This window comes from Tiliqua scincoides, chromosome 8 (assembly GCF_035046505.1).
Source record: "Tiliqua scincoides isolate rTilSci1 chromosome 8, rTilSci1.hap2, whole genome shotgun sequence".
Lineage (NCBI taxonomy): Eukaryota > Metazoa > Chordata > Lepidosauria > Squamata > Scincidae > Tiliqua > Tiliqua scincoides.
This window is the reverse complement of record NC_089828.1, coordinates 8,051,353-8,076,225: the sequence shown is the minus strand read 5'-3', so window position 1 is coordinate 8,076,225 and position 24,873 is coordinate 8,051,353. Positions and strand designations below refer to the sequence as shown.

At 44.9% G+C, this 24,873-nt stretch overlaps 1 protein-coding gene across 2 annotated transcripts in view; it reads right to left on the bottom strand.

Annotated features, from left to right (window-relative positions):
* MAP2K5 (mitogen-activated protein kinase kinase 5) overlaps positions 1-24,873 on the bottom strand; it is a 148,603-nt gene that overhangs the window by 14,508 nt on the left and 109,222 nt on the right. For both annotated transcript variants that reach the window (XM_066635045.1, XM_066635047.1), the window contains 4 exons: positions 20,490-20,516; positions 20,129-20,161; positions 11,380-11,441; positions 7,781-7,826 (listed from right to left, as the gene is read on the bottom strand). In XM_066635045.1, coding sequence (XP_066491142.1) covers positions 7,781-7,826; positions 11,380-11,441; positions 20,129-20,161; positions 20,490-20,516 — 168 coding nt within the window. The remainder of the gene's footprint in view (positions 1-7,780; positions 7,827-11,379; positions 11,442-20,128; positions 20,162-20,489; positions 20,517-24,873) is intronic.

The window sequence follows — 24,873 nt, the reverse complement described above, 5'->3', positions numbered from 1 at the left end:
TGGTAGACCAGCCCTCAGCAACTGGCAGGATGTGCAAAAAAAAGCAACTTCAAAACATTTTGAAAATCAGTCTGAATGTTTGACAGAACCACTAGCCAATGACACTGTGAGGGGGGCCTGAAGCAACTCCCACCAAACTGGTGCGGCCAGTTGTCAGTCATGTCAATTCTGTCTTCTAGACAAGTCAAGAGTGGTTCAAGAACCAAACTCTATTCCCACCTCGCTTCTGCTATGACATTTCAAACTGGTAACACACTTTTTTCAGCAAAGGGAACAGCAAGTGCGGGGAAAACGCCAACCAACTGATTACCGCAGCGTTTTAAGTGAAGGTTCAAAAGGCAGAAGTTATCTGGAGTTGTTCAGTTCTGAAGGCACAGAGGTCAGACAACCTACGGACACTGGCAGGGGCAGTGTGCACGCCATTAGAAGACTCCCCTGGGCAAGATGGCGAGAAGACAAAGCAAGATGGTGAGAAGAGTTCTTGCTACCACATCCGGTCGCTTGAGAAATTTGCATTTGTGCTCCAGAAAACAGGCTCCAGCTCATCTGTACTGCCGCCGTCCTGGAATTACACAGCAGTGCCCAGGAGTTTGAAAGTGCTACTTGCCCACACTGCAAATATCGCAGATTTACAGCCCAATCCTGAGCTGCCCAGCGCTCAGGGCTGCAGTGGTGCCAAAAATGGCTGCTGCAGCATTCTAAGTGCAACCTGGGCTGCACTGACTTTTGTCCCCTTCCCCCAGGTAAGGCGAGTAGCCCCGCAATGGGGCTACTCGATTCTATGCTGACCCAAGGGTAGGCATAGAATCAAGGGTCTCCATGTCGGGCCAGCAGCCCAACCCAGAGGCTCAGGATCTGGTGCAGCAAAGCTCCACCAGTTCTGCCTCCCTCCCGCCCCGCCTCCTCCCCCTGGCACGCCTACTTCTGACCCTCTCCCCGCCCACCTCCCCCCACCACGGAACACCTGCTCCCTGCCTCCCCCCACGCCAACACCTACCTCTCCACTACCCAGGGGTCTGTGTGACCAGCATGCACTGCTTAGGATTGGGCTCTTAGTCACCAGCTTTGGCTGTCACACAGTTTATGCAAGTGCAAACTTTTAAAAGCAGTTGGGGGAGACGTTACTCCCTCTCTCTAGTGGGCCACAAAACTAAGGACTTCTCACTGGTCTGAAGGGAAGACCACAGCATTTAGTTAGTGTGGGATCTAACAAGATAAAAACATAGAACAGTTCAGACAAAGTAAAAATGAACAGGTAACTAACTGGAAGCAGGATGTTCTATCTATGCCATAGATGGAACTGCACCAGAAATCAAATCCAACAACAATTTGACCCTTTCCTTTCTAGATGTTTTGCTTCCAGAATTGTAGGGGATGAGGGAATCCCACAGTTGTTTCTACCTGCGGAAGAGTGGCTCACTGAGGCATGATCTAACAGTTAAGAAATTTCCCACCTTCCCTACCTGCTGAACTGTTTAGAAGAGATGGGGAGAGATAGGACAGAAATCCTACCTGAAGAAACAGCTCCTGGGGATTATCATAGGTGAAGGGGCACATGTAGGTATGGCTTGGAATGAAGATGCCATGGTGCAGAAGAGGCCAACAAGCTCTTCTCCTCCGGGAGGGGGGGAGCTTCTAATCTTCTAAGGACATAGCAGGATAGATTTTTCCTTTCTCCAGCTCCTGTCTTCCCGAACACCCATATAAAGGTGGCTCCACTGGCATAGGACAGACTTAAGAAACACCCTGGCTTACTCTTTCCTCTTCCCTGGGAAACTCTGCCAGGGACCCTGATGGTGTCTCCAACACACAGCCACGTAAACTCCCCCCCCCCCCCCAGAAATGGGGCCATCTTTTTAAACAATTCTCATAAGCAGGCTGGCACTACTGGGAGACAATTTCCACATCAGCCTACTTGCTGGAACTCTCTCTGCCACTGAACAGCGAGAACAGATAATAACCATTAGTAAATCAAACTCCTTGGCAATATCCAGCTGTGCCTTGTGCATTTACATACAGATAGAATGGGTATATGTTTTTAATATGTATGCGATAACGTACTTTCCCCACAGCTGAAGTGTGTCTTACAAAAGGAGGAGGCGAATGGGAACGGCATTGCCATGAGATAATAAAGTGACCTAGATAAAGTATTAGCCAGCGATTGATCTCAAACAGGGGAAGGCTGCCTCTCTCTGACCCGGTTACTTACTATGCATAGATTCCATTAAATAGAGCTTAGGAATGGAAAGCTTTGAGAAAACGGTGCTGCCAAGGCCAAGATCGACAGTGTCCACACCACAGAGTGCAAATGCCTTGTCCCATGTCCTGTGCAAATCCTGCGGCATTCAGACATGTCAGCAGGATCACCACAGCTGCCTCTCTCTGGAAACAAAAATGGCCCCACACCAGATCAAAGCCTGGTTTTGATTTTAAAGGATGCTGGAGCTGTTGAATGACCCAACTCTTCTGCTTTTTGTATTGTATCAGAAGCGTATCTGCAGAATATGGGTGTTCTCAGAAAAATGACAGCATCACAAGTCTATGATTTTTCTGGGAATGTCCATGTTCTGCAGGTATATTTATGACATCAGAGGAGAAGCTTTTTTTTAATGTGCTAGACATCTATATCTATTTGGATATGTGGAACTGCTGAGAAGTAGATCTTTTTTATTGGCTTGACCAGTTGTTTGAGAATGACAGGTGCTTTCAGGCATCACAGAAGTCTATGCCAGGCAAAGGGAGTGGGTAGTATGGAGCAGCAGTATCTGACTTGGAGCAAGGAGATCTGGCCTACTGGTCCAATTTCAATGCCCACTCAAGGCCAAATCAGACATGATGTTGGAGATTCCAGTTCTCCAGTGCAAATATATTCTGCTCCTTGGAACTGCTGTTAGCCATGGAGGGAAAACATTTGGGCACCTGTTATGGTGGCCTGACATTTCCCCTTCCTCGATTCACAGCAGTTCTGGGGGAGCACTTTGGACCATGGCTGTAGCACAAGGACAGAAAAGCTTAACCCCCTCCCCCACTCTGTGGCTTTGATCCAAATTGCTCCCCCGGCCGCTTTTGGCTATGTCAGAGGAATACCTAGTTTGTCCCTCAAGCGTGAAAGCTGACCACCTGATCTAGGGGCAGTCACTTTCTCAACCTTGCAAGGTTGTTAGTAGGACAAAATGGGAACAGAAATGGGAGGAGGCCTCAAGAAAATAAATTATCTTTCAGGTTAAAATAGCTAAATTAGACCTGACTCTAATAAAGAGTTGCAATTCTTAAAATGCATTGTTGTTTATCTCTTGAGGTCTCTTCCCCTTTTGTTTGAAGCCTTCTTCCCTTGTGGGGGGGGGGGGGGCAACTGTCACTGCCCTGGCTTCCCTGGAGCACCTTGTCAAAGTACCAAATTTATAAAATGACTGATCTGTGGAAAAAGCCCTTGCATGTCCAAAGTTTGGGCTAGCTCAGCAGTTCAAAGGCAGAAATGATGGCTGATTAGACTTTCCCAGGTACTTGGTCCAAAGTGCGTTTCAATGTCAGTAAGTGTAAGGTCATGCACATTGGGGCAAAAAATCAAAACTTCACATATAGGCTGATGGGTTCTGAGCTGTCTGTGAGAGATCTTGGGGTGGTGGTGGACAGGTTGATGAAAGTGTCGACCCAATGTGCGGCTGCAGTGAAGAAGGCCAATTCTATGCTTGGGATCCTTAGAAAAGGTATTGAGAACAAAACAGCTAATATTATAATGCTGTTGTACAAATCGATGGTAAGGCCACACCTGGAGTATTGTGTCCAGTTCTGGTCGCCGCATCTCAAAAAAGACATAGTAAAAATGGAAAAGGTGCAAAAGAGAGTGACTAAGATGATTGCTGGGCTGGGGCACCTTCCTTATGAGGAAAGGCTACGGCATTTGGGCCTCTTCAGCCTAGAAAAGAGACGCCTGAGGGGGGAACATGATTGAGACATACAAAATTATGCATGGGAAGGATAAAGTGGATAGAGAGATGCTCTTTACACTCTCACATAACACCAGAACCAGGGGACATCCACTAAAATTGAGTGTTGGGAGAGTTAGGACAGACAAAAGAAAATATTTCTTTACTCAGCGTGTGGTTGATCTGTGGAACTCTTTGCACAGGATGTGGTGACGGCATCTGGCCTGGATGCCTTTAAAAGGGGATTGGACAAGTTTCTGGAGGAAAAATCCATTACGGGGTACAAGCCATGATGTGTATGTGCAACCTCCTGATTTTAGAGATGGGCTATGTCAGATGCAAGGGAGGGCACCTTGCACCTATGTCAGATGCAGGTCTCTTGTTATCAGGTGTGCTCCCTGGGGCATTTGGTGGGCCACTGTGAGATACAGGAAGCTGGACTAGATGGGCCTATGGCCTGATCCAGTGGGGCTGTTCTTATGCTCTTATGTGGACAGTCTCAATTCTTTCCATGTACTTTGGACTGTTGTGGTGGGAACATACAGTGGCACTCATAAGAAGCTTCTTCCAATTTGTTTGATTGAAACACGCACACGCACACGCACACAAAGAAAGAACAGTCAGGCTGGAAAACATGCTGGTGATTCAAATACATTTTTCTCAGAACCATATTTCTGCTACTGTGCTCTTGGCAGTTCAATATGGCTTGTGCAGAACTGCCCAGTAAACTGTATAGGCCCACAGCTGGGGAAAGGATCCCATGAGCAGGAATGGGAGTCTGCAACAGGACAGTGGCTTTTGGAATGTGAAGCTATAAGCATTTTAAAAATCTGGCTTTTAAAAATGCATTTAATAATTTAGTAATCATTAGCAGAGTGACGAGCTCAGCTATCTTCATTTTGCTGCAACTCTTTAATTATACCAAATTGCCTGTACAATACTAATATCCGCAATGGCAAATATCCAGAGAGCTTAAAGTATCTATTTTTATCTCCGTCCCTTCCCCCATGCGATGAATGACTTACAAATAACCTACAGAGAGAAAGAGGACATGTGAGTTGCTTTTATCCAGGAGGTTTTCAAAAGCCTGTTAGCCAAGGCTCACTTCTCAGCTCCTGCCCATTCCTTGCTCTGTGGGTCAGATCAGTCAGTATTTCTCTGTCAGTTTGTGCTAACCCAGTGCCCGTGGAATTCACCACCACGAGATGCAGGGATGACTAGCTTAGTTAACTTTCAAAAAGGCACAGCAAAATTCATGCAGGACCAGCCATCATGAGCCATTATCACTAAAGAGAATGTCCATGCTGAGAAGTCAAACAAGGGGGAAGACCATCCGTTTTGGGTCCCCCTCATGGGCCTTGAAAGAAGACATTTGGTTGATCAGTGTTGGAAGAAAAATCCTTCTGGGCTAGGTGTTCCTTGCTCTGATAACAATTATGATCTGGGACTGTTTCCTATTGGGGCCACTGACCTGGTCCTTGGTCACTGACAGCTTCAGACCTCTAAGTGCCACATCCCACATGGGCCTGGCTAGCTAAGAAAATGAGTCCTGCTGGGTTTTTTTCCCCTCCTAGGTGGGGATGTGCGCGCTTCTTCCATTCTTGTAAATGTGCAGCTGGGGGTTGCTTTGCTGTTACGTTCAACCAACAGAATTAACTCTTGAGCATTTCAAACATGCATCCTCAGTTCAAATATAAGATGCGGTCTTGCTGAGCCAGGCCATCTGCCCACTCAGGTCAGCACGGCCTACTTGGACTACCACCAGCTCTCCAGCGCTCAGGCACAGGACTATTCCCCACACCTCCTGCTACCTGACCCTTTAACAATTGATACCAGGGGTGGAAACTGGAGCTTCCCACACAGTGCATATGTTCTGACCCTGTGCTATGGACCCTTTCCTCATATATGACTGATCTATGGTAAGCCAGTTCCAGAGCATTAGCAAGAACACCATGCCAAGCCAGGAAGACTCCCACGAAGGAGACAAAAATAACTCTGGCAGGAGTCACCAGGAACACTTACGCCAGCCCCACTGGAACAAACAGGGTTTGTGCAGAAGCTTTGGGAGGCCCCAAGGAAGCAACTGCAGAATCAGCAGGGCACCTGCTGGACTTTCCTGGGCAGCTACAGGCTCCTCCCAGTATTGGAGGCTGGCCAGACTTGCTCAGCAAGCTGCTGTGTCAGGAGCCCATTTTCAGGGAAGGGAAAGCTAAGCTAATCTTAAAAAAACCAAACCCAAGCCTCGTTTTGAAGCAATCATGTTTTCTTTCTCCTTAAATTATTCAAGGGAGAAGAAAAGGAGACTGTCTTCTGAGCAGAACCTGCACTTCAGGGTAGGTACTTGGAAAGATATATAACTCCACGTCGCCATTCCTACAGGCACTCACCTCTTGGCCTCCATCTTTATGACTTTACACCCTGGAGTGGTGTTATAGCTTCTGAACAGCCTACACACACGCACAGGCACACACTCGCCAAGGGTTGGAAGTGCAATCTGCGAATGTTTTATTTATAAGTGGCAGGTCTATTGCATCACGGAAAACATGCATTTACAAAGAGATACAGGTTTTATGAAACCCCATTCTGTTGGTTTAATAGTCAAGCCACCCAGCCATAGAATAATAACGCGTAAGGTAAATGCATCGCCGTCTCTAGAACCTGTTCCAAGTTCTCTCAGATGTGACTAAGTGCAGGAACCTTCCAAGCATCAAAAGTTAATAAAAAAAGAAAAGAAAGGAGGCAAATTAAGGCAGCCTCAACCATCACTACCAAAAGATGGAATGGAGGGGTACAGAGAAAAATACGAAGCTCCACCTCACAAGGAATTTAAGCGATTGCCCAAGCGCTCTCTTCAACATTAACAGAATTACTTGCACCCAAATTTAGATACACGGTGAAATACGTCACAAACATGAGCCATAAACAGAGGAAGAACTGGGAGCGGGATAGTGCTTGCAGAGCTGGGGCCAACCAGAGGAGTGAAGCAGACCCACAGCTCAATGTCACACCCAAACACAATCCCCTGTGAGATCTCTTTTCAGGTTTGAAAGCAGTTGGCCATACAGTACTGGAGCACAGGGCACAGTTCTCTGAGAAATGCAAGCCCAAATCTCTTCTAGATGTGCAGGAGTCCCTGTGTAGTTCTTTGCATCCCAGCCGCTGTTCCTTCATATTTATGGAATCAGGTAACCCATCTAGCCACCATTTTCTACTGAAGAAGTAAAAACTATGGTCCTTGTGCTCAACAGAGAACACAGTAATCTATGGGTTAAATGTATGGTAACTTTGTTTTTTCCTTAAGAAAATTTGTATTCCATGGTGCATAACATGTTGCTAATATGCCCAGAAAACAAAAGTAATTTGGGGGAATGAAGGCAGGTCACTTGGAGCAAGACAAAATCCAGTTCTCACATACAGTGAAAAATCACACCAAAATCCCAAAATGACTTTTTCAATGAGGATACAGATTACTTCCAAAGTATGCCATAAAGGGTCATCAAAATTAAATGCCAAATTCAGTACATTAAAAAAAGTTGGTAAATAAAGAAGACATCTCAAAATTTGCTCACGCAGTCTTTTGGTTTTACCAAAATATCAGACCTAGATCAGTCATATTCACTAAGACTTGTTCCAAAACTGCAGTTACAATCATTATCAAAACAGAGCTAACAAACAGAAGATATGTTACTGTATGCCTTACCAACTTTAATAACTTTTGACTGTTAGCTGGAAGCAAAATTTAGATTTAACATGTATTAACTTATGGAGGAAAAAAAGCAACCAACAAGTTTCCATGTGTAATGAATTAGTAAAAGTTTTGCCATTCATTTTGCAAACACTGTCCATTTACTCACCATTAACTCTTCAGGAGCTGGTCGTTCCTTTGGTTGCTTTCTCATACTGTGCACCAAAATAAGGAAAAAAAAATAGACTCTGTGTTAAAAAGAGATGGTCACTTACTTCATTTGCTTAGAACAGTGATTAATCTCTGATTTTGTGACCCATGGTTTTTAAAAAAAAGGAAAAATACAAACTACAAAAGAATAAAAGTTGTTTTGCATAAAGCCGCTCTAAATTATTGATGGATTCAAACATTAGTCAAATACAGCTTAGATAACAAATCCTAATGGGGATCTCAAAACGAGCCTCAATACAAAGTGAGCACTACAGATCCAAAAGTGCTATGGCTCTGATAACAGTCCAAGCTCGAGGAATTTAAGCCCTCCCTGTGGTATCTCTGTATCCCTCCCATGGTGGTAAATGCCGTGCCAGGCATGGAGAAGGGGAGGGCTCCTCCCTGCCCTTCCTGCCTGGGGAAGTAACAAAGAGAAGGGAGCTAGGAAGGGCAGTAATTGGCCATAAATGGGGCTGTTTGTGCAGAGTGGAGAATTGGACCCTGACACATTCCAAATGACATGATAGGATCTGAAACAGGGCTGGGGAAAAATGCCCTGGTATTCAAAAATCATTCACATTTTTGCCAAACTCAGTGATGAGCTTGACTAAGCGTAGTGGGGGTGGAGGTACTTGTCCATTAGTACTCTATACTGTATTTGGAATACTGCTCCTTTCCTTTAGCTTGAAAGCTTATGTCATAGTGAACTGATGTAATCCACTATCTCCTCTTCCAGTAGGTTTGTTCTTGCACCATTTCACACATTACATGCATGCCTAAGAGATCTGAAGTGACAGTTGAACGTGATAAGCCATGTGCCCAAAAGGATGGGACCTTGGACAGGCTGCTGCTCCCTGCTGAATGTACCCTTGATGGCCAACAGGTCTCCTCCAGGCATCATGTGCATAATGGCCCATTAAACTAGCAGATTTAGGGATGATTCACACGTTACCCTTTGGTTATGAGTTCCTATTTTGGCTCTTGTGAGAACAGAAACAATACAAGATGCAAAGTGCAAACTTGCAGGGAGCTCAGCACAGTTACTGGGGCGCTCCATTCATGGTTCATTTTTCTGACAAGGGAAGTTGCTGCAACAAGTTTCTGTCTCTGCATTTGAGAGACTTTATTGAAGTAAGTATGCCTGGTTCAAACTCCCAGCTATTCACAGCTATCATTTACTCAGCGTGTGGTTGGTCTGTGGAACTCCTTGCCACAGGATGTGGTGATGGCGTCTAGCCTGGATGCCTTTAAAAGGGGATTGGACAAGTTTCTGGAGGAAAAATCCATTATGGGTTACAAGCCATGATGTGCATGTGCAACCTCCTGATTTTAGAAATGGGCTATGTCAGAATGCCAGATGCAAGGGAGGGCACCAGGATGAGGTCTCTTGTTATCTGGTGTGCTCCCTGGGGCATTTGGTGAGCTGCTGTGAAATACAGGAAGGTGGACTAGATGGGCCTATGGCCTGATCCAGTGGGGCTGTTCTTATGTTCTTATTACAACAGTGCTGTAAGAAAAGAACAGCCTGATTATCATCCCCCTATGCAGGTGGGAGACTGAGGCTGAGAAAAGGTCCAAGGTCTATGGCTGAAGTTGTGGGTGAGATGAAATTTCAAGTTCCACTCTTAACTATTACACAATATCAATTTGCTAATCCTGCGAGAGTCAAAAGGTGAAAAACAAGGGGCAGAGTGAAATAGACCAGGGACCACCTGAAGCAAGTCAAGACTCTACAGAGACCGTCCCCTGTCCAACCTCTGTTCCTTTCAGTAAGCCTTCTGCACAAGCCTCACTGGCTGGCCAGTATCAGCAGCACTCCATGGACTGTTCCTCTTGTAACTAATAACCATGCACAGCCCAACTGAGGGTTGCATTCTTGCAAGCCATTCAAAGCTGCCTTGGCAACCCTGTTAATCTGACATTCCAAAGTAACTGGATCTCGTGGGAGAACAAGGCTATTATCTGCCATCATTTATGCATCAGCCTGACATCTGTGGACATTTCTATAGAGGTTCTCCCTCCTCCTGCCTCAATTAAAAAAATATAAAAATGATACGCTCTCCGATTAATCTCTGGGTCGAGGCAAAAAAAGTACAGCCCCCTGCACCTCAGTCTGCAAAAGCAGGATAGATCACTGGCAATTAGAACTCCAGCACAAATGTCTAATCTGCCTGAAACTGGATTATAATAAACAGAAGCCTTGTATTTATTATTTCAATTAACTGCAGAGTCACACTGCTAATCCTTTTGTCAGAACACCACCCTTCGGGACACTTGGGGTGTGTGTGTGTGCCTTTAATTTCACATCCTTTAAGTTTATTTGAATGGTCCCTCTGAGGTACTGATCCCTGGCCACTTCCATGCAAGTTGATTCTATTGACATCAATCAAACTTTTACTTCAAGAGAAAAGTGAAATTAATGTTGAACCAGGTGATACAAGGTGCTTTTCTGAGGATCAGCTTCTGATTGTGAGCATCAAAAAAATTTAACATGCACCTTCCTGTCATCACTGAACATGGACCAATTTTATGTGATTTGGAGCCCCCTTTCTTCCACCTACATCAGCGGCACAGAATTGCTGGGTCTGACATCTCCCTGGAAAGAGAACAGGTCTTCAATTTGTTGAAGAAGTGAGGGAACGGTTTTACCATAAACCGCTTAACACCATGAAATGATGGGGGGGGGGGGAGTGGTGTGCTGTGTTTTTTGGTATGCCAAATCACATCCACTGAGAAATTTAGACCAAGAAGTTCATTTCGAGAAGGACTGGTCTCCATCAATCTGCTACATTTTAGATCAAGTTCAATCTCCCTCATCCTTTGTTTTACCATACAAGTATCTGTTACATTCTATATAAACAAGGTATTTAAAATGCTTTTCCCCCTGTTAATTTTCATAGGATTGTAATTTTAGATCTATAACCTTTAGGTGCTTAGGAGATTCTATTTGAAAAAGTTGATCCCTTAAAAATTCTTTCCTCAAGTTAATTTAAGGAGACTTCCACTGAAAAGGGTAGTTTGTCTAGAGAACAAAAAATGCCCCATGGTGCGCTTTAAAATACATTCCCCACCAATGAAAACCCTCTCCCAAAGAACCGCCCCATAAAACCATCTCTAAATGAACAGCCAATGAATTAATCAAGTGCATTGTTCAGCCCATAGCGAAAGCAGAGCCTGTTTTTATAAGCAATATGAGAATGTTTGAATAATGGAGTTATAAATATGATCACTCATCATTCTTCTTCTTCAAGTGATTTAAAACACACACAAAACTCCAAACAGTGAGTTCCTTGAGAATACACCCAGATCCCCAACTGTTTATTAAGGGGGGGGGGCAAAAATTCTCCCTCTGAAGTACTTTTATGACCCTTTGTGTAAATAACGTTTACATAATTTAAACTGTTTGCTCAGCTTTGCTGGCCCAGCTGCCCAAGGCCTCTCTAGTCCCTGGCGTCTCTGGGAGGATGCAGAGAAAGCCATAAGGTCCTGTGCTACTGTGGAGTTAATGGCATGTATCATTTACATTGAGGGCATGGCACATTTGCAAACGAAGCTTACCATTGAGTGATGAAGTGTACAAAGGGCTCGGAGAACTCCCCAACCGGAAGGACAGGCGATTCCTGCAATTGAGTTTGGATTGGGGAGGCGGGGGGAGGAGTAGGGAGCATGTCAGGGGAGAGAAAGAAGGGAGACAAAAAAAAATAAGGATCAGGAAGTGCAAGTCCAATCTGTTAATTGTACAGTTGCTTCCAGATGGAAAACAAGCGCTGGTTTCAAAAAACAGCCCAGGGGGTGGGGTGGAGAGGAAAATGGATGAAGTCTGTGTTAGAAATTCAGCATTTAGAAGTAATGAGTGTTATACAATGGGTAAAAACATGTGGAAAAAAGACCAAGGGGAGGTAAAAAAGGGACAATGATAGCCACGGGGCAGAAAAGAAGGTAGGGAAAGTGTAAATGAGAAATTAATGATTATTTAAGTAACACCCAAATGGTCTTGTAATTAACAAAGAGCTGGGAAATTATTCTTGTGTTGACCTTTGCTTCCTGCATCATAGTTGCTATTTATTTACACTTAGCAATCCCAAATCTTGTTAGATATAAGCAGCAGAGGCTGGGGAAGAACTTAAGAAGAAGGAAAAAAAAATCAGAAAATTGCAAATTGAGCTCAATTAACAAACAACAACAATCCATCAAAACACAAAAGCTATAAACAAGTTTAGAAAATGCAAAGAATAACCCTATTTCAGGGAGAAATATTTCATCTGCAAAAGAGGGATTTACAAATCGAGGAGGTTCCAACTTGCAGTGGCTGCTGCCACCTCCTCTCCCCCCCCATGACAGAGAGACTTGCCAGTGTTTATAGTGTAACAGCTCAGGATGTAATGAAATTGCACTGTGGAGTACTTTAACAGTCATCTCATTAGACCTACAGTTGGAACAAGAGAGCCACATAAAACAGGAGTCAGCTGCAAATGACTCCGTTCTCATCTATTCTCATTTGCTATTAAAAATACCTTTCGGCAGCTTTTCCTCTCCCCCTCCCCCACAACCTTCCCCCCCCACCCCATCCCCGAGTGCTTTGCAAAGTATGATGCATGCACCTATTTAAATTAACAAAGGAATGACTTATTTTAATCTCGCCTGCTTTGGAGTGCTTTGGCCATTTGCAAGAGTCATATATCATCACATACAACCTCCCAGTGCTGCAGGCAAGAAACTCGGAGCGTGCAGCATTTGGCGGGAGCCAAACAATTTCTCTCGCACACAACTGTGTCAAATGCATGTGTGGAGTTCATTATGGAGGGTTGTGAGGGAAATAGCTTCGATGCGGTGGGGGAAGGAAAAAATGTAAAGGAAGAAGAGAGAAGAAGAAGAAGAAGAAGATGATGATGATAAAAAGCACCTCCGCACCACACACGCCATTATCAATGGCGGCAGGGAAATGTGATTGCCGACTTGCTGACGTGATTAGTAAATATACATATAATTGTGACGGCCAATTATCAGAAAAATGAGAGTGGTAATTACAAGACAGAAAATTAACTAGAACTCTTATTAAGGCTTTGTTTCCAATTCAAACAATTGGAAATTGCAGCAAAATACAATTAAATCAAAAGTAACTGAGGAGGAAAAGGCAACCAGATTCCTGTGGCTGCCTTCAGCACAGGCTTGGTGGATTCAGCCGGGTGGGTGAGATTGTTCTGCGCAGGGCAGCTGGATGAGCAGTGGAGGCACAGAGGCATTTTGCACCTTACACATGGGCAGACGCTAAGAGGAGGGACTTCCAACCAGAGGCACACGGAAAAAGCCTGGCACCAGAAGCAATCATACCTGGCCCTGTTACGGTACTGATCAAATTTCCAAAGTGCTTCCCTACTGGAAAACTTACATCCTGCTTTATAGCTTCAAAGGTCCTTAAAGCCGCTCACAAGAGAGCCTCACAATACCATGGAATACCAGTCTGAGAGCACAATCCTAACCAGGTCTACTCAGAAGTAAGTTCTAGTTTGTTCAATGGGGCTTACTCTCAGGAAAGTGTGTTTAGGATTGCAGCCCAAGACTGTACCAGGAATAACACAGCTTCCATGTGGTGGCAGGATTATTCCAGCACAATGCCCTGTCCTTGGCCATGTCCTCTACCTCTCCTGTTGGGGTGGACAGCTGAAATTCACGAAGTTCCCAGCAGAGGCAAGCCCTCCTGTTCAGCAGACAAGCAGGCCACAAACCTCCATTGTGCATTCCTGACAACAGGACCCCAAAAGGCAGGCCAGTGTCATACCCACAAAGATGAGTTAAGCTGCAAGGACTTTAGTCCAGAGAGGGTCTTGGACAGGTGATGGATGAGGAGAACAACATCCAAGGGGAAATTAACATGTCTGCTGCTGGGAGCAGTTCTACCCAAAGGCAGGTCCTCAAGGAAGGTCAGCCTACACCGAACAAGCAAAGAAGCCTTGTGATGCCAACAGGCCAGAGTATGGTCTCTTGCATCAGGACTGCTTTCTGGCTGGAGTGACAACGAGACTTGCTCCTGCTGGTGGCCAGCTGCTGTTGCCTCACTGCAGTCTCCACTTTGCAGGGATCAACACTGAGGCAACAGTGGCTCACCTGAGGCCAGCGACTGAGTTTATGACTACAGAAAATTTGAACTTCTTCATTCACACTTTTGGTGGAAGACAAATAATTGTGCTGATTAAAAACCATAAAATATTGAGATTTTCCCACTGTTCTAACAAAGATGAACACACTCTCTCTCTCTATTTCCACAAAGATTTGCAACTCTCCACAAACCCCATTGTTTGTGTGTATACACCACTAGTGCAGGGAAGGGCAACCGCAGGCAGGGTGGAAAAGGATGCCTTGACTGATGCCTTTGCCTTGTGAATAATGAACAGTTCAGGAAGGTCAACCCATTACAACAGAAGCTGTTTAATTATTAATTATGCACAATCTATGAGTGAAAGGACAAGTTCAGAATGTTTAATATGTGGGGGGTTCGAAGCAGACCCTGGCTTGGCACTGTGCGATTAGCACCCATCACCAAGGTGCTCGAGCAGAACGAGGAAGCGTAGCAGCAGAAAATCTGAGAAGGGTGGCGGGGGTACAATTTTAAACTCTCTCCTGGATATTTAATTTGTGGGACAGACAGTCCTCCAGGTGCAGTGCTGACAACCCACTTGCCCAGAGCTGACAGAAGTGGCTTCGCGAAGCAGCTGCTCAAGTTGGCAATCTTGTTTGGGAGGGCCCTGAATCCCTTGCCACATCTCAGGGGCTGCTCATGACCCAAGAGTAATTCTTCAGAAGCCCTTGATCCTGCCTGTTACTGTGTTCAACCACAAAAACATGTAGCTCCGTGGCAAGTTATCCATCCTCACCCAGAACTGATCATTCTGCTTCACCACCTTGGAAGGTTGATACTACTGGTAAGAATTTATCCTTTGAGTTGTCACACTAATACAGTGACTTACTGCTACTGATGTATTTATGTGACTGCTTTTATCATGTGACTTGTTGCTCTGAACACAACATAGGCAGGAAAGTCATACACAAATAGTGCGTACATGACTTTACCTATGACCTGCCTTTCACCCTCATTTCCTTTTAAAATAATCTATATATTATGTATAATATATAGATCATTTTTAAAGCCTCAGGAAGACACAGTATTAACATGATCAGGTCAGATAAGTATTTATTTGCTCAGTTTATACCCAGCGTTTGGTCTAACTCAGACCAAATTTTTCAGGTTGTCTCACAGCCAACTGCTCTTCTCTACAGCAAGGTGGCCTCTAGAACCCAGCGTAAACAGGTAAAATCAGTGCAGTTTATGATGCACCTTAAGAAAGGATTTGCAGCCAGAGACCCCAGAGATAAAGCCAACACCCTGAAGAGCACTAATGATTTGCCAAGGGTCAGGCAGAGGAAGTGACGGTTTGTGCGTGGCCAATTTAGGGAGGATAAGCGGCCTCTCTCCCCCAAAAATCACTGAGGTAAACCAGTTCCTGACAAGGAGTCATTCCCTATTTCTAGCTGTGCCAACACTAAGACTTGCATGACAGTGACCCCTGAATTGTGATTCATCAAGTAGTGTTTCTCTACAACTTTCAGATAAGTGCAGGTGAGGTGCTCATGTGTCACTGAAATGAAGTGAGTCTATGTTGCTGTAGGCCTCTGAAGACTGACCAGTTTGGTGGCTCTTGACCTCCAGGGAACACTTCCCATATCAACATGTCTGCTGTGAGACTACTGTGTATTTTGCAGAGGATTCTTGGGGCCTGTTCCATGGACAAACCTGGGTCCTGCAAAGCACTGGTCAGCATGAACTGACCTCACTATTCCTCTATATGAACTGAGAGTGTTTCCAGGAACACAAAAAAGCCACAATACTTTCCTGTGGCTGCACATGGCAAGGGAAGACCAGCAGTGGCAAACAAATTGGCTCTCAGGGAAGATTCCCTTCTCTTCTTGACCTTCTCACACAGGAGCACCTGAGAGGTGCCCAAGGAACCCTCGGACATACTCTCAAACATACTCTGAAAATCACTAGCAGATCACCAGGAGTGACTTCTGCTGCTGCTTTCTCTATAAGCAAAAATGGTGATCCTTGTCCCTGAAATTCTGGCAGGTGAAAAGCAGGGAAGGCTTGTTGCACATCTCTCTTCCTCTCACAGTTGCAAGCAGCAAGGCATAGCAGCACGTAACACTGCCAGTGCCTGACTCCACCAGAGGGACTCCCCTTGGAAGAAAACTGAAACCATTTATTGTTCCCTTTCACCCCTCTGTAAACGCCCCCTGCAGTCTTATTGCTTTTTCATAAAACACTGCCGCAAATAATCAAGCATGACCGTTGACACCCGCAAGATTGAGTTTTTAGGAACCATTAAATGAGTTCGGCCTCTTGGGAAGATTTGTTTCTTAGGTTGGTATAAAGGTAATTATTCAGCTATTCCTACCTGTAGTTTTACCTTGTTCCCATCTAGCCTTTGAATCATGCACATGGGTAAGGTCACAATTTCTGGCTCCAGTAAAGAGAGCAGCAGAAAACATTCAGGGCAGGAAGGAAGTAATGATGGATAGACACATTCTGACACTTGACTCTCTTCTGTACACATACATTTAACACCAGAAAGAGGAAAATGTACACCACACTGCATTTACAGGCTCTTCCTCTATTTTTTAAAGCTGCAGCAATTTTTGAAAATGCACCTTAAAACAGAAGTATGACATTTTAACTCCTGATAGTAAGAAACAAGACCGAAGGTGACAGCTATTCCAGTCTAACTATTGCAGAATGCTAGACAGTGATCTAGAGAAGGCACCTGTTTCGACATTTGGTTCTTCCTCTCCTAGACAAGATTCAGATAAGGGATCAAATGTCAAACATATCAATGCAATGCATTTGCAAAACAACCTGAACAGCCTGCAAAGAAAGCTTCTTCATGAGACCCGGCCTTTAGTATCAAGCTAGAAACATATCTGCTTCCGAGTAGGATCAGATCCTGAAGCCCTCGGTCACAGAGGGCAGCACAGATTAGTGCTGCTACTTCTGATCAAGGTTTACAGTGTCTAAGGTTGCATGTGTTAAGGTGAAAGGGGAGTTCCTTAGGCCTCCCATCTTTTGTGTCACAGAGATACACTGAACTCCGACCAAGCCCACACTGACAGGCAGTTTGTCCATTATATGTTCTTCTCCCTTTACAGAAAGTAGTGAGGATCTTCTAGAAAGCAGCTCAAAACTGGGACAGGAGAAAGAAAATGGTAAAGGAAAGGAGACCAGATGCTAAAGATGGGTGAGCAAACACAGGTGGGAGACTGACAATGGCCGTTAAAAAACAAAGGCAAGGCATCACGGCAGAGTGCGGAAGCTCCATGACACTTTTACCATTGGTTTAACACCATAATTTTGTGCTATGATGTGTGTGAATTCACGTGACTCACTAATAGTTCAGTCATGTGACCACAGTCTTGTCATGCTGGAGCTTCTTTGGTCTGGACAACATTTCTAGCCTTAGCTGGCTACAAAGCTAATCTGACAATGGGTCACTAATACCACCACCAGACATGGGCCCTTGTGCTGGGCTCTTATGCAAATGTCCAGTTTACCTCCCCTGTACAAGCGGCCTGCAGAGTATGCAAATGGTTGCTGTGGTGTCTGCTGTACTAGGTTTAGAAATGTGTGTCACTAGTAGTGGATGCAGGAAGGTAACTTACCATGCAAAAACAGTTGCAAGTTAACACAGAGAGGAGCAACTCCACTCTCCTCCAACACTGTGAGAGTTTTAGGACCTTTCTAGCCCTTATTTGCTCTCATGAAGTTGTCACAGAGGGGAGCATTTGGCCCGAGCTCATCAGTCTTAGAACACTAAACAGTTCTAATAGCTAACACTTGCGCTATCATGAGCGCACTGAAAACAACAGCAGCTGCGCCATACCAGAGAGCAAACAGACCTTCTCTCATGAGGTCCTTATTTAGAAAAAGACATACACATTACCACAATAAGTGGGGACTATTATTCTCCCCCAACAGGGCTGCATCTTAAAAAGAGCCGAGGGAGGGGAGCAGGGAGAGAATGAAGCACGCGAGGAGGGAAAACAAAACAGGGCTGCTATCAAGGCGGAAAAACGGAGGGGAAACTGTGGGGCATCCAGCAGAGCCCGAGGAGAAATGGAAGTCATCTTCAGTGGGAAAGCAGGGAGCCTGGAAACCAGCATGCCTTTCATTGCACCCGTCTGTACAGAATGCAGCTTAGGCGCAGGTGGCCTGTCTTTGAGCCTCTTTTTAAAACAAGCTGTTAGTCCTCATGGCTGGGGAGAAAAGCTTAAAAACATGAGCAGAGCCAAGATTAACTCCAAGTTGGGAAAAACACATAATGGGTAATGCATGAATGAACCTAGTGCCTGCTTCCTCTGGATACCTCTATCAGGAAGCCAACACAAACATATTCTGTTCAGCACCCAGTTGTTTTTGGCACTTCATAAGAAACAGGAATGGGAGACAGGCATGCAGACATCCACACAGGGTATACCACTTTTACTTGACGTTTCCCAGACAAACTCAGTCCTTTCCTTAGTAGTGTCCTTGTTTCCCCTGCCAGGGTGCGGCTTGTTACAAAGGACACCTTGCTCAGGGGGAACCCTTGTGCCAGTGGTTTGGACAGAAGTGGCTTTTCCGATGTTTCCTAGGGTGCAATTCTCATGCACAGAAGCAGATGCTATGACCCACATCACAGCTCTGCAATATAGCACTGGTTCACCACATATGCTCGTAACTTGACCAGACCATCAAGTGAGGCCAATCCTGGCTCCAATCTTGCCTCTGCTATGAATTCACACTAGGTGGCCTTCCGTAAGCCAGATTCGCCTCTCAATTTTGGTTCTGTTGTACCAATTCCAGCCTCAGCCTGCTTCACAACAAGGTACTTGGCCAAATGTCCTTGACCTAATAAGAAAAGGCTCTGGAAATAATTAAGCTGTCATGGAGCAGCCCAAGCCAGTAATGGGACCAAAATATGGCCCTGTTCCATAGGGAGCGAACTTCAGAGGCTGTGGAGTGGTTAACTGCACGTGCTGTTGCATCCTACAGTGTTCCATAAGCAAACAAGCATCACCGCCGGAGTACAAGGAAGTGGACTGTGCTTGGCTTTGAGTGGGGGAAACTGATCATCTTATGGTGCAAGGAGTTCTGTGACCCTGTCACAAAAAGTCAGCCCTCCAAAGGAAACGACAGGTTTATTCTCAGCATGCACACACATACAGTCAAAGCTAAAAGCAGCCCTGATTGAAAAAGGAATTCCACAGGCTTGGACAAATGTAGCCCCTCCAACTCCTTTGACAAACACGGCACTTCAAGCAAACAATCTGGTGAAACTGTGTGTGCGTGTGGAAGGGGGATGACGACTCATGAGGTTCTCTGCAACCGCAAACTGACATGTGCACACATTAAATGACAGGAGCATTTGAAGAAAACACAACACAGTGTTCACCACAGCTTTCCACTACTGAATGGCCCAACAGGCAGACACCTGAACAGCTGGAGTTCTGTAACATAGGACTAGACTTGCATGGAGAAGGGGTATCCAGAGCCTTCCTTGGGCCTCCAGTATACAATATAACATCTGGCACATGCAGGGTGCTCTACAACATTCAACAGATGAGAGGGGATCCAGGTTTGTGCCTCCTCCACTGAAACACACATTGCAGCCGCTGGGGATGGGGAGATCCACACATGTATTCATGCTCCTGCTTTTCAAAGCAAACCACTGGAGTAGGATGAACACATTCAGACAGGATGGAGTTTTGGGTGTGAGAGAGAAATGAACCAGAGAGTGCCTGCCATTTTAGTTTTCTCCCTTCAGCAAAACCCAAAAGGAGACACAGCTTTCAAATCCACCCTTGTTTATAATTCACCCTCAACCCCTTTTAACAGGGTTCCTTTTGCACCTAAAGCTGTGCTAAGCACGAGCCTCATTTAAAAGGTACAACAACAGCTTTCATTTTTTTTGCACTACCACATCTGGCAAGGTGGAGAGATGACCAATTAATTCAAGGGCTTTCGGGTCCCCGCTATCCAGGAGGAGGAACAGACTTCCCTGGAAATGGTCTCGTTTTCCCAAAGATTCAATAGGAAGAGTCAAAAACGGCATAAAGCAGGACAAGGCCAGCCGGCACTCGGCAGCTCAGAGCTGCACAAGGCAACTTGTCTCGCAGTTGAGGACGTCGGGCCATTGTGCTTCATTAGGAAACAAAATATAAGCTTTCCAGTCCATTAGGAATGACTTTAGGAGTGAAAGCACATAAGACGACGACTCACCTCATCAACAATGCACTGGAGTAACTGGAGAGGCTGTGATGGAGAGGAGAAGGTTGGGGGGAGAGGGAAAAAGAAGTATTAGGCGCTATGCAATATCTTTACAGTGGAGTGGAAAGAAAAAAATCATTAATGCAATAAAATATAGCAAGATTAATCAACAGCAGAAAACTCTTATCAAAACATTGCGGCTCAGGATGTCCTATTATTTCTAATGGTACCTAATCTAATACAGGCAGTTAAAGGTTTGCATTTTCCGCAAAATGCAATTTGCTAAGTTTAAAACAAGGCATTCAAGCATGCAGAGGAAGCAGCCATCAGGAAAAAGAAAAGTGAATTTTTTGCCCGAACTCATAAAGCTTACCATTAAAGATCCCTGGTTTTTCTGAATCTAGAGGGGGAGGGAAGAAAGGGGAGGCAATATGTAATTAGCATGTCATAATCAAAATGACTCACTTGGACACATTATGATCACTGAGAGAAAATTATTGTATCGCTGGTGGCAATTTGTGGGCATGTGTTAACACAATTTACATAATGAAAATACACAAATGTTAATAGCTCGCTTCTCATTTATAGGCGAAAGTCAGCAGAATGTTAATTTCACAGAACACTTTTTAGTACCCTCCAGGTTGTATTAGAATAGGGAGAAAAACCATAATCCATTTCAAAAGGCTGTTTACGATTCAGATATAAATAATGTTTTATATTGCTAGATTGTGAGCACTGCGCTTAATGTTGCAATCATTGCTAATGTTATGAAGCTCACTCTTTTTAAATTAAAAACCGATTTATTTAAAATTGAAATTAAATCATAGTCAGAAATTAGAATTTTGGATTGCTGCCAATGTCTGCTCACAATTTGCTCTCCCCCCACTTTTAAGGAAACTTTAATTATGTGACTGAACTATTTGCCCGTTCTTGGAGAACAATAGTTTATAAACTACACTTTTTAGAATTTCTTATATCCTCCAGAATTTAAACAGCTATTTTCTTGAACTGAAAACTAAACAACTTTTTGGAATGAGTTTGGGAAAGTTTCAAACCACCAGCTTGCCTCGAAGTTGTGACCTGCACACTTACTCAGAAGTAATCTCATTAAGTTATGAAAGACTGCAGCAAAACAACTCAAAAAGGCAAACCAAGGGGACTGTTCATATGCTATCAGTATGGTCCTGCCACAGCAGCCACAGTCAGCTGACTGCTCCTTCACCACTGCCCGCAAATGTTGAAAAGACGCTGTCGGTACAGGTAAGACCAGTGATGTTGTCATATTCCTGTAGGGGAGACGACACACTGACTTCCTTAGAACTCTGCCATTCAAAGATTTAATTACAACTTTCCAGAAATGTATCAGATCGTGTGGCTCTTTGTAACAGCCACATTGCATGGTCTCCTTCTTTGCCGAACACATCTGGGGCTTGCTCACAGTTAACTTGGCCTTCCATTCCCCATTCTCAGGTGGGCACTGCCAGGATGATGGATGGCTGTACTTTGGCTGTTGGCTTTGGAAGCTCCCTTTCTTTCCTGGCTAGCTGGAGACATCATCCTCTAAGTAATCGTTTATACAAGTAGTAAAAAGGCCAGGCCACCCCCCCCCAAATGGGGGGGAGAAGGGCAAAACATTGCAGAAAACTAGTTCTACCATGATCAGGGTTCTTCTGAAGCCTCCACCTTTGTGATCTTCAGCAGAAGAAAACAGGGCACTCTCATGGTTTCCCACATGGGGATGTGGGAGCTTCCCAGGCAAATACACACTGCATCAAAAACACTGGTGAACCCTCATTGTATTTGCTGGAAATTTTAACCCATCAACTCAGGTTATTACAATTTGAAAATCTAAAATTATAAAAAAAAATGTAACCAAGATAGACAGATATTTTGGAGCATCCCCCACAAAGATGGTCTATTCAAAATACATTTCTTTAAAATCCCAGTTTTCTGTGCCTCTTCAGATCTTCCAACAATGCTGTAAGTCAATGACAAATTCTCTTTTGGGGTGCAGGGCAGGGCTAGCTATAGTATTTCTCTGCTCTGCAATACAACCAGGGTACTGTTGGCATTAAACAGTAAAGCAGTATAGGTAAGACAGATTCAAAGACAGACATGGGTTGTGTCTGGTACTAAGCACCTGGCATACATCTCCCTGCTTTCCCCTTTTAACTGTGTAAACTGGGGATGCATTGGAAAAAGGTGACTCTCACTGCCAACACCCAAAGTTGGAGAGCCCAGACAGAAGGAAGCCATCTTGGAGAGAACCTGCTTTCCAGGGAGTCCCAAGATCTGGGGAGTCCCCTTAAAATCAAGCAGTTCATGCAAACTGAAACCAGGCAGGTCAATAGTGAAAATACAAGAAGGTTGTATCAAACCGCTGCAAAATATTGAATGGAAAGATGCAAGAATAAAAAGAAGGCACTCAGAACCCAAGCAAAGAAGGCTCAGAAGGTGTCAGAGTGCAGCCAGGTTGCTGACCACACACTGAAAGCTAAACATCTGGAGGAATTGAGGGTTCTATGAATTGTATATAGAACAATAACTGTAAAAACCCCATTTTTAAAAAAAAATGGGGTTTATGAGCAACCTGCCAATTGTAAACCACCTTGTGTCTTTAGAAAGGGAGTATAAACATCCCTTAAATAAATACATAAAGAAGAAGAAAGGGAACTGGGGTGGATTGGCAATGGTGTTAGAAGGCAGGTGACAAGTGAAACCAAGCCAAACATGACTTCTCCAGGTCCTTCCCTTGCTCTGCTTACTCATATTGTTGTACTCACTCAGTTCAGGTAGGGTGAGTGAGCCCATGTAAAGCATGAAATGCTCCTGATATCAGATCTAGGCCAATGCACAAAGGGGGCAGCTACATTTTATAGGATGCTAACTAGTCTGTCCCTGTGGGTATAGGTACTTTGGTTCACCTGAGCTACTTGAGTTTCCAGCTCTTGGGAATCAGGTGGGTTTCAAGTGTCAATGAACTAGTTCAAAGCCAGGTTCTTTGTTCACTGGTCAGTTATGGAAGAAGGAGAAGGTCAAGGACAACGGCTCCTGCATCTGGATGCTCAGCAGGCTGCTGAGGCATCCAAGTCCTTGGAGGTGGCAGAAACCCCCCCCCCCCAGTGAAAAATTGGAAGAAAATAAACATTTTACTTTCCTCTTTTTATAATAAACATTCTCATTCCCTTAGCCAAGCGAAGGCTTTCCAACATTTTCATCTTGAGGTGGCCTCTGGGACTGTCCCCCACCGTGCAGGATACAGCATGTGCTCCGTTTGCAAGAATGCATTGTGGGGGGGGGGGTGGAGTTTAGTCAGGAGTGGGCTCTTAGTTGATTAATTAATTAATTAAACTTGTGTAAGTCTGCAGCTAGATCAACACAAAAGCTCTGTAGCAGATCTCCTTTGTTTCTGAGCTGGTGCACGCAACACCTGTGTTCTAGCAACCATGATCTCCCTCCTATGCGTGAAAGGAAAGGGGAGTGTCCACCTTGTTCACTACCTGCAGGTTTCCTAGGCCCCTGCATTAGAAATGTTTACAAACATGGACACAAACGTACACCTGCTACCTGGGTTATCAGGGGCATCTTTTTGGTTGATGAAAAGGTTTTAAAACTGTGCCTGACTTGTCAAATGGTGCAGCCTTACTCCTGAGTAGCAGCAGGGTGGATCACATTTGACAGAAGAAATTGATGGAAAAGGAAGAAACCCAGGAAGAAATCACAGCAGGGCAGAGCAGACATTTCCCAGCATATTTGAAGTGTATATCCTGCAACTGCACATGTGGAGCATCAGACATGGGAGGGCAGGAAAACCTCCTGGGGAATTACATTTCACGAGCGTCATCCTCAGGAATGAGGATGTTTAAGGCTTGTGGAGGATTCCAGGGGAGAAACATGCTGCATCCCCCCCCCCAGCAGTACTCTACAGAAAACTGCATCATGGTGCACAGAAGCTCTCACCCCCTCCTCCCACATCTTATTTTCATGGAACCACATAAAAACTCCCTTTTCCACAGACGCCATGGCCTGCGCATGTTGTCCTGAGCAAGTCTATAGAACAAGTGGCCTACATCTGGGGGAAAGAGGCAGAGTAAGCAACACAGAGCGTAAGTGGAGCATGCTGTATCTATATTTATTCTCAGCTATTCACAATTTGGAGCTATTAAGATCCAGCATAACACAATATGCTGTTTACATTACAGGGGGCAAAATATCTGGCCGACAACCTGTATAGAATATTTACTAGCAAATGAGAGCTAATTGGGCTTATGAAGGAGGACGACTTGCAGTTTCCTCCCCCCTGTTCTCCAAAGTGAGGTGCAGAATTCTAGCTACACATGATGTGGGAGGACAACAGAAGGGGGCAATGAGCCTGGGAAGGGAAAGCACAGCTGCTCAATCACCCTGCGGCTCACGGAACCTGCCACTTGTGGATAAAGTGCCCTGCAAAGGGAAGCAAGAAGATTCTATCCCCCAGGGTGCCCTGCCCCGCAGGAAGAACATGGAATACAAGCATGGGACGTAAGGACCTCTGAAGAAGAGCTGGCTAAACACTTCTGAACACTTCTCATGGAGAGCAAATGGAGAGATGCTAGAGTCCTACAAATCCTGCATGTCAAACAGGAGACACAGAACAAGCATCTCACACTCCCCTTCCAAGCAGAAAGGGGCACTTCTGGGAGACTGGGGGAAGACAGCACATTAAGGCAGTACCAAAGCATTATTATTTAGACCAGCATTTCTATGGGTCGAGGCCC